This window comes from Rhinolophus sinicus, linkage group LG16, assembly GCF_036562045.2.
Source record: "Rhinolophus sinicus isolate RSC01 linkage group LG16, ASM3656204v1, whole genome shotgun sequence".
Taxonomy (NCBI): Eukaryota; Metazoa; Chordata; class Mammalia; order Chiroptera; family Rhinolophidae; genus Rhinolophus; species Rhinolophus sinicus.
Window position 1 is genome coordinate 16413208 of NC_133765.1, and position 8987 is coordinate 16422194.

General features: G+C 52.0%; 1 protein-coding gene and 1 pseudogene across 2 annotated transcripts; both read left to right on the top strand.

Moving 5' to 3' along the window:
* Positions 1-566: 566 nt before the first annotated feature.
* On the top strand, positions 567-5355 carry LOC109461466 (tubulin alpha-3 chain; annotated as a pseudogene).
* A 725-nt stretch (positions 5356-6080) lies between these two features.
* THAP7 (THAP domain containing 7) lies at positions 6081-8779 on the top strand. Of its 2 annotated transcripts, XM_019757704.2 has the most exons (5): positions 6090-6392; positions 6565-6644; positions 7069-7224; positions 7753-7893; positions 8069-8779. In XM_019757704.2, the coding sequence occupies exons 2-5, from the start codon at positions 6565-6567 to the stop codon at positions 8631-8633; spliced, it is 942 nt and encodes a 313-aa protein (XP_019613263.1). In that variant the 5' UTR covers positions 6090-6392; the 3' UTR covers positions 8634-8779. The 2 variants fall into 2 exon arrangements, with proteins under 2 accessions (XP_074177826.1, XP_019613263.1); XM_074321725.1 differs by lacking the exon at positions 7753-7893 and having other exon boundaries at positions 6081-6644.
* Positions 8780-8987: the final 208 nt, after the last annotated feature.

Sequence of the window (8987 nt, forward strand, 5' to 3'; positions counted from 1 at the left end):
GCAACCAGAAGCCAGGATGCGAGGAAACCCTTTGATGCAGTCCACTTGGGTCAGCCTCCACAGAGCTGGATGGAGAACAGAGGATAGATCTATAAGGGCAGGTAGAGGACACACACAGGATGACCGGATGACCACTAGTGCTTGGGCCATGGTGGCGTGTGTCCTAGTCCTCTATTTCTTCCCCGACTCTTACCCTTTACCTTATTCTTTAGTCAGGGCAAAATCAAAATAGCTATTCTTTAGAGAAGTGCTGTGACTAGCCGTAATGTGGAGTTTATTGTTGACATTACATGACTTCCGTGTTTTAAAATAACTTAATTTCTGTATAGTAGGAAACAAATTCTGAGTTTAACTCTGGCACTTAATAGCTAGGGTGGTTTAGAGCACATCAGTTTTCACAGGGATAAAAGAATCTCATAAGCCTCGTCCGAAATAAGGTTTGAGAAACTCTTAGACACTCTAAAGCACATATATATAAAATTACATTTTGCGTGGAATAGATTGATGATTTCCTGAGGACATATTTCTTTTGTGGGTCTCATATTTATTTCTTTTCCCAGCGAGAATGTATTTCTATCCACGTGGGGCAGGCCGGAGTGCAGATAGGCAATGCCTGCTGGGAACTGTACTGCCTTGAACATGGAATTCAGCCTGATGGACAAATGCCAAGTGACAAAACCATCGGTGGCGGGGATGACTCGTTCAACACATTCTTCAGCGAGACCGGGGCTGGCAAGCATGTGCCCAGAGCAGTGTTTGTGGACCTGGAGCCCACGGTGGTCGGTAGGTACTCGGGCACATAGGGCGGCTTTCCAAGGAGGGTGGGAGAGCCTCGCTAAATCCCCACGTGGGCTCCCTTGAATCCCTCTGCAGAAAGGACGGATGGACACACAGGTGTCCGTGACCGTGACCATGTTAGATGAGAAACTGAAAGGTTAGTGTTTGAGTGGGGCTCAGTCTCCTGATTTAGGAAAAGCTAACAAACAGAAAAAACTGCTAGGCCGGCAGTAAGATGAGCGGTGACAGATTTATTGTCACTGCCTCAGGCCCAGGCAGGTGGCCGTGTACACCCCCCTGCAGGGTTACCGGGTGCTCGTCCTACCTCAGTGCTGCGCACTTTCTCAGGCGGGTGCAGGAGTCTTGACCTGCATCTCAGACATAGAAAATAAGTGGAGAAAACTCATTGGGTTCTTCCAGATTTAATGCCTGAGGTAGTTTCCAGTGCAAAGACAGCACTTGTCACTGGCCACCCAGAAAAATGTCACCCTAAAGTCTGTGAGACCTGGGCCACATAGAGTACCTGATGGGACTGCCTGGCAAGTCACGCTGACCTAGTGACTGTCTAGTATGTAAGGGTTTTTGTTTTATTCTAATTATACCCTTTGGGTGTAAAAGAAATATGTACATTTAGAATTGCCTGTGTGTGTGTGGGGGTGGTGGTGAGGCTCTGCTCCCTCCTTTGGGAACCGGTCAAGCTGGTATCTCTGCTGGGAGATGAGTTTACTGCCGGAGCCATAGATTGCAGCTGTGCTCTGTGTATTACACTGATGCTGTTGACCTACAGGGAACAGCATGTGCTTGGTAGAATGGAACGGTCCCCAAATGTGTCCGTGCTGGTAAGTTAACAACAGTCCTTACAGATCCGCACACACGTGTCCTCTTTGTAGATGAAGTGCGTACAGGGACCTACAGGCAGCTCTTCCACCCGGAGCAGCTGATCACGGGGAAGGAAGACGCAGCCAATAATTATGCCAGAGGCCATTATACCATCGGCAAGGAGATCGTCGACCTGGTCCTGGACCGCATCCGCAAACTGGTAAGAGCGCTGGGAAGGCTTCCTGATGGCGTGATCCTGGAATGGGAGGGTAGGCCTTGGATTGGGACCAGGAGGTCATGTTGGCAAAACCCAGGCCAGAATGATGACTCCATGCTCTTCCTTTCCCGTGTGGCTCCAGTGCATCCATCCGCATACATCTCCAGTGTCTGCTTTGCCTCACCTCAAAGTGCAATGCATGTTCACTGGGGACCATTTGAATTCGTATTCTCCTGTGGGGGCAAAGAAAAGTGACAGCGGCTTGTCGCGGTTGGTGAGGTCGCTCCTGCCGGCGTTGCTCACGGTCTCTGCTTCCTCGCAGGCGGATCTGTGCACGGGGCTGCAGGGCTTCCTCATCTTCCACAGCTTCGGGGGCGGCACCGGCTCTGGGTTTGCGTCTCTGCTCATGGAGCGGCTCTCAGTGGACTACGGCAAGAAGTCCAAGCTCGAATTTGCCATCTACCCAGCCCCCCAGGTATCCACGGCCGTGGTGGAGCCCTACAACTCCATCCTGACCACCCACACGACCCTGGAACATTCCGACTGTGCCTTCATGGTGGACAACGAAGCCATCTACGACATATGTCGGCGCAACCTGGACATCGAGCGTCCCACGTACACCAACCTCAATCGTCTGATTGGGCAGATCGTGTCCTCCATCACGGCCTCCCTGCGCTTCGATGGGGCCCTGAACGTGGACTTGACGGAGTTCCAGACCAACCTGGTCCCATACCCCCGCATCCACTTTCCCCTGGCCACCTACGCCCCCGTCATCTCAGCCGAGAAGGCCTACCACGAGCAGCTGTCCGTGGCCGAGATCACCAATGCCTGCTTCGAGCCGGCCAATCAGATGGTCAAGTGTGACCCTCGCCACGGCAAGTACATGGCTTGCTGCATGTTGTACAGGGGAGACGTGGTCCCGAAAGATGTCAACGCGGCAATTGCCACCATCAAGACCAAGCGCACCATCCAGTTTGTGGACTGGTGCCCAACGGGATTTAAGGTAGGACTGGGTGCTGTCGAGTGGTTTTATCGTTCAGCGTGTAGCAGACCCTGCGAGAGAATGCTGTCCTTGTGGGGAATACACGGCAGCTAGGCGCTTGGTCATAAATGAGTGTCCCAGAGCGATAATTTATTCAGTGGAGTCTTGAACTCCTTCCTGAGTCATCACATTATTTATCTGTGGTGGGAGAATTTTTTTAACAGAACAGGAAATTTTCTGAAGGATGTTTGGCCCCCTTTTGGAGTGGTAGAATTAATCAGGAAATGTAGGTTGGCCTTAGAAATAAGATACTTTTTTCTTATACTATGAATTTTCTTAAAATAGAAATTTTGTCTTCTAATTGAAATGGAGAAATTTTCTGGGCATTTTGGTAATTCATGTGGATATTTGAAATTTGGGCATTACTGTAAATGGATTCCAACATGTACTTGGAAGCAAGTAACAGAATGTCAGGCGTTAGACCTATTGTGATTAGCAGGCTAAGTGCTTCATCATGCCTGTGTTCATTAATTTTGTGCCCTCTTCTTTGTTACAAGTCCTCGTTCACAGTTGGTTTTCTGTGGTAGACAAAGCTGTAGAACTCATATTTGTAAGCCCTGAGGAGTCCTAAGGTGTTTGTGGAGTTACAAGTTCCAGGGTTCATGCCAGATTGAATATGACAAGTAGTAGAAATATGTCTCATCTTGTTCCCATTAGGAATGGCAGTAGCTTGCCTCTGACCACACACAAGTGGTTGAAACTATATAGCCCTCTGTCAGACCCACTCTAAGAAACCATGACACAGATCATCTCTGAGGACATAAAACCGACAGATTTAAAGGGACTCACAGAAAAGGGTAAAACAACAGGTTTCATCAATCTGGAAATAATCATTAAATCTTGCAGACCTTAGAGGTTATAGGTAGGAGCTGAAACCTTCCACTCCATCTGTGTAATTACCAAGTTCTTGACTTGCATGGAGCAAATTTTCTTTTAGTCACTGTGACCTTTGGAAAGTAAACACATCCAGGAAAGCCTCAGCTGGGAAGTGCTGTGCCCTGTGCCCAGATTTCCTATCATAGCTGAGTCTCTGCCTCCTGTCACCCAGCAGGGAGGCCGGTCTGTGTGGGGAGGTACAGGAAGTCAAAGCTTGTACTCACTGTCCCCAAAGAAGACAGATAGCCATGATGAATTCTCATTCTAGTTTTTTGGGGGGTTTTTTTGTCAGTCTTAGTGTAATTTCACCATATATTCTTTAACAACCATTTGCTCAGTGATACACTATTTTCAAGGAATCTTTTATGTTTAATAATCTTTAGTTTTTTTATTAAAATGCATATACATAGCAAAATATTAAAACAATGCAGAAGGCTGAAAAAAATCTAAAATTCTCTTCCCCTTCCATAGAGGTTTGTCTTTCAAGAGATATTCTGTGCATATTCGAGGTATATTATGCCTCGTTATATGGGTGATACAGACAGAAAGAGACCAGCAGCATGGGCAAAGGATGCACAATCTTTACACGTGGGTGATAGATTTGACTCACTGCAACAGGTGGCCAAAGAGAACAGGAAACTGGCAGCACTCCCACTTTGAGAGGCTGTCTGGCCTGGCCTTAGCGCTGCGGAAGGGCACCCCTTGATCAGGGTCAGAACCCCGTATCCTCCGTGCCCCTCCCAACTCTTCTGGAGACTGGCTGTGTGCCTGGCTGCTGCTAGCTGCTATCTGCTCACAGGACAGAGATAGGTGACTGCCTCAGCGTACTCCCAGGCATGTGTCTTCCTCCAGCAGGATGTTCCCCTAGCTGTCCAAGGCTGCAGCCTGTTACTCTATACATATTGCTAAGCACAAATACATAGACTTCAACTTGCTATTCTTTTTACCAAGTATACCTTATACCTTGGACATGTTGATATGCCAGGACAGATTTCTCATTCTTTTTTATGCTCGTACATAGTGTTTCACTGTATGGGCGTATATTAGGTCCCCATGATGGACATGTTCCAGTTTTGCCATTACAAGCAGTGCTTTAAACTAAATAGTACATAAAAATCTTTACACATGTAGCTTTGTGCTCTTGTGTGGGTAAATCCAAAAAGTGAAAGTATACAGTCCAAGGACATTAAATGTTGATATTGCCAAAAAATACTGGACCAGTTTCTATAGGGCGTCATTTAAACTGTGTCCACAGCTCGTTTTGAAAAACAAGCTACCATTTCTGAGGCCACAATATAAACTTCACTCTATTCCCTCCTCTGGCAGGTGGGCATCAACTACCAGCCCCCCACTGTCGTCCCTGGGGGAGACCTGGCCAAGGTACAGCGGGCGGTGTGCATGCTGAGCAACACCACTGCCATCGCCGAGGCCTGGGCCCGCCTCGACCATAAGTTCGATCTCATGTACGCAAAGCGAGCCTTTGTGCACTGGTATGTGGGGGAGGGCATGGAGGAAGGGGAGTTCTCTGAGGCCCGGGAAGACCTGGCAGCTCTGGAGAAAGATTATGAAGAGGTTGGTGTGGATTCTGTGGAAGCAGAGGCTGAAGAAGGGGAAGAATACTGAATGGGAGAGTGCAGCTGGCAACCATCCCTGTTTCCCATCCCCCACTGTAACGTTATAAGACATGTATACAAACTATTAAAGTTTCTGTATTGAGGTATCCTCTGTCCCTTGTGCTTCACTTTGACAAAATTCCCCATTCAAATACCTGCCTTTTTCCAAGTGGATTTCTAGGGGAAAATCATGTTTCCTCTCAGATCGAAAAAAATTATTCTCTTTATGTTTAGCTACTGTATTACTCCCAGAAGGAAGGCTTCAAAAGGCTCCGCTCAGGGAATTAGGAAGAAAGATGCTTCGATTGTTTTAAATTTAAACATTCTTAAATCTTTCATCCCATGCTTGATGTTCTTTGAAGGATGGAATAGCAACCTGGTTTTTTTCTAAGCAGTGGAGTGGCCGTTTTCACCCTGTCTTGGGCGGGGCCAGGGAGGCAGCCCTGCCCAGCACAAATCAATAGATTTGACCTCCGATTCCAGGAAAGAAAGCCTTTAGCTTTTCCCTGCCGACATCCCTGATGGAAGTCGCAACCACAGAAACTTCCCTGCCCATCACATTTTCCCAAAACTTAATGAGTGGCCACTTCTCATTACAGACACCTCTCCAGAATTTAGTCGTGAGCACTTTTTTTGGGTTCTTTAGATCACGCGTCCCAGTCCCTTTTCTTGCAGTTGGAGTACGTTTGTTGCAATCGGGGCCTCCCTGGGCAGCTTGCGTGGGTACCGACGCATTGCCGTTTTACCGCCGCCGCGTCGCGCAGACCCGCACCCCGGGCCCTGTGCTGCCGAGTGGAGCCGCTCATTGGGTGCCCGGGCGTTGACAGCCAAAAGTTAGACCCGAAAGGACAGAGGGGCCAACGTTGCCACGGCGCAGGCGTCCAGGGACCCTAACACTAAACGGGTCCGCGGTGACGCCACGCTTCTGCCACTTCCGGGGCCCGTCCCGCCCCTCGGGCGAGCGCCCGCGATTTCGAGTCTCTATGGTAGCAACTTCCGCCGCTCGCTAGATCTCGCGAGACTACGGCGGCTCAGCAATGGCAAGACCGTGAGTGCCGCTGAGGGGAGTCAGAAGTACGGGTTGGGTCGGGGCTCAAGCGAGATCGGACCGGGGGAGACCTGCCAGGCCAAGGCTGCCAGAACCGGAGCGGCGGCTGGGGGCGCGAAGCCCCTCTGAGTCCGAACAGACGCCCGCGACCAAGCTCCCGCCTCTTCCCCAGATGCCGCGTCATTGCTCTGCCGCCGGCTGCTGCACACGGGATACGCGCGAGACACGCAACAGCGGCATCTCCTTCCACAGGTCAGCGCGCGTGCGTCTTGCACGCGAAGATTCACATGCGCATGCGCCTGTTTTGCCCGCCTCGTGAAGTCACGATTGCGCATGCTCTTTGGTTGGGGGCGAGGCTTGAACTTGTGGGTGGGAGAAAGTGAGGGGGGCGGTCCAGGTGGGACTGAGTCCAGATGGGAAAGGATGAAAGGGTGGTCCACCATCCTTGGGACTTATTTTCTGCGACTCTTAACCTGCTAGATGACGCTGACCACGTTGTTCTCCTTTTTGAGACCTCAGTTTCCTCGTCTGTGCCCGGATGGGCGGTGCTTACCTGACAGTTGAAGGGAGGTCTCTTGCAGCATGTGCAAGGCCAGCTCTTCCCACCTGTGGACCTTATGCAGCATGATCCCAGGGCTGCAGGCAGCCTGGGACTCACGGGTTTGTGGCTCCACAGACTTCCCAAAAAGGACAACCCAAGGCGAGGCTTGTGGCTGGCCAACTGCCAGAGGCTGGACCCCAGCGGCCAGGGCCTATGGGACCCAGCATCTGAGTACATCTACTTCTGTTCCAAACACTTTGAGGACAACTGCTTTGAGCTGGTGGGAATCAGGTGAGCCTCCTTACCAGCCAGCACTGGGGCGTCTGTAGGGCCCGATGATGAGGTCCTTATAGCAGCTGACACAAGGACAGACCTGGTTTCAAGGTCTCTTCCCATCTCTGTACCTCAGTTTCCCCTTCTGACAGATGAGGACAGTAAGACCCACCCCTTCAGGATGACTGTGCCAGTGACAAAGAACAACATTGAGCTCTTCCAGAGGGTTTCCTTAGAACCCCCGTCCTCCCACCACATCCCCAAATGAAATCATTCTGTTTGGCTGGTCAGCCCCGTTCTGTTGGAGCCTTTCCATGCACCTTAACTTGGAGCAGTTCTGCAGGGAAGAGATTGGTGGAACTCTGCCTAATTTGGCATTGCCCAAACTAATTGTTTTCAATACGCGTTCCTACCTCTCTTCGTGCTGGCTAGCACTGGGGAGCCTGCTCTGCGGTGCTGGAGGGCATGCAGGCTCTGCGCGCCTGCAGGTCAGCTGCGGGTGGCAGCGCTTGTTCTCCTTCTCATCCAGGCTGCTTTCCCCCACAGTGGGTATCACAGGCTGAAGGAGGGGGCAGTTCCCACGATATTTGAGTCTTTCTCCAAGTTGCGCCGGACAACCAAGACCAAGGGGCATAGTTACCCACCTGGCTCCCCTGACGTCAGCCGGCTCCGGCGATGCAGGAAGCGGTATGTGCTCTGGGTGGGGGGTACCCCATTCCCACCCCAAGTCTGAGGGTCAGGGCTTTAGGGTATCTACCAGCAGCCATGCTGAACAGGGTCCTGAGTCTGTGGGGCGGGTTCAAGGGGTCTGGTGAATTGTGGTCTGGCAAGCTCTTAGCCTGACCTGTCAGTCTCTCCGCAGCTGCTCTGACAGTCAAGGGCCCACAACTCCCTTTTCTCCACCTCCACCTGCTGACGTCTCCTGCTTTCCTGTGGAAGAGGCCTCGGCACCTGCTGCTTTGCCTGCCTCCCCCACTGGGAGGCTGGAGCCTGGCCTCAGCAGCCCCTTCTCAGACCTCCTGGGGCCTCTGGGTGCCCAAGCGGATGAAGCAGGCTGCAGTGCCCAGCCCTCACCGGAGCGGGAGCCAGAGCGGCAGCCATCCCCTCTTGAACCACGGCCTGTCTCACCCTCAGCCTATATGCTGCGCCTCCCACCACCTGCTGGAGCCTACATCCAGAATGAGCACAGCTACCAGGTGGGCAGTGCGCTGCTCTGGAAGCGGCGGGCAGAGGCCGCACTCGACGCCCTGGACAAGGCCCAGCGCCAGCTGCAGGCCTGCAAACGGCGGGAGCAGCGGCTGCGGCTGCGGCTGACCAAGCTGCAGCAGGAAAGGGCACGTGAGAAGCGGGCACAGGCAGATGCCCGCCAGACTCTGAAAGAGCATGTGCAGGACTTTGCCATGCAGCTGAGCAGCAGCATGGCCTGAGTGACGGGCCACTGGACCCGGGGTTGAGGAACTGCCTGTCAGGGCTCCCACCTCTTCTTCCTTCAGAATCCACCTGGAGAGGGACCTGATCTAAGCTGCATCCATCAGACCCACCAGATGCCATAATAAAGTGGATTCCTGAAGGAGGCACTGTATGATTCATATGGGGGCCGGGGCCCCTCCTGGATCCCAGGCTTGTTCCCCCAGACAGTGGCTGCAGACTCCAGAGGGCTCAGACCCTGGAGTCCAAGCTCTTGGCTGTGGAGAGCAGAAAGCCCAGCTCCGTGCCCCATGGGGTTCTCTGAGGAACAGGATTGTGAGTAGAGGCTGCAGGCAGCACTAGACACCCCTTTC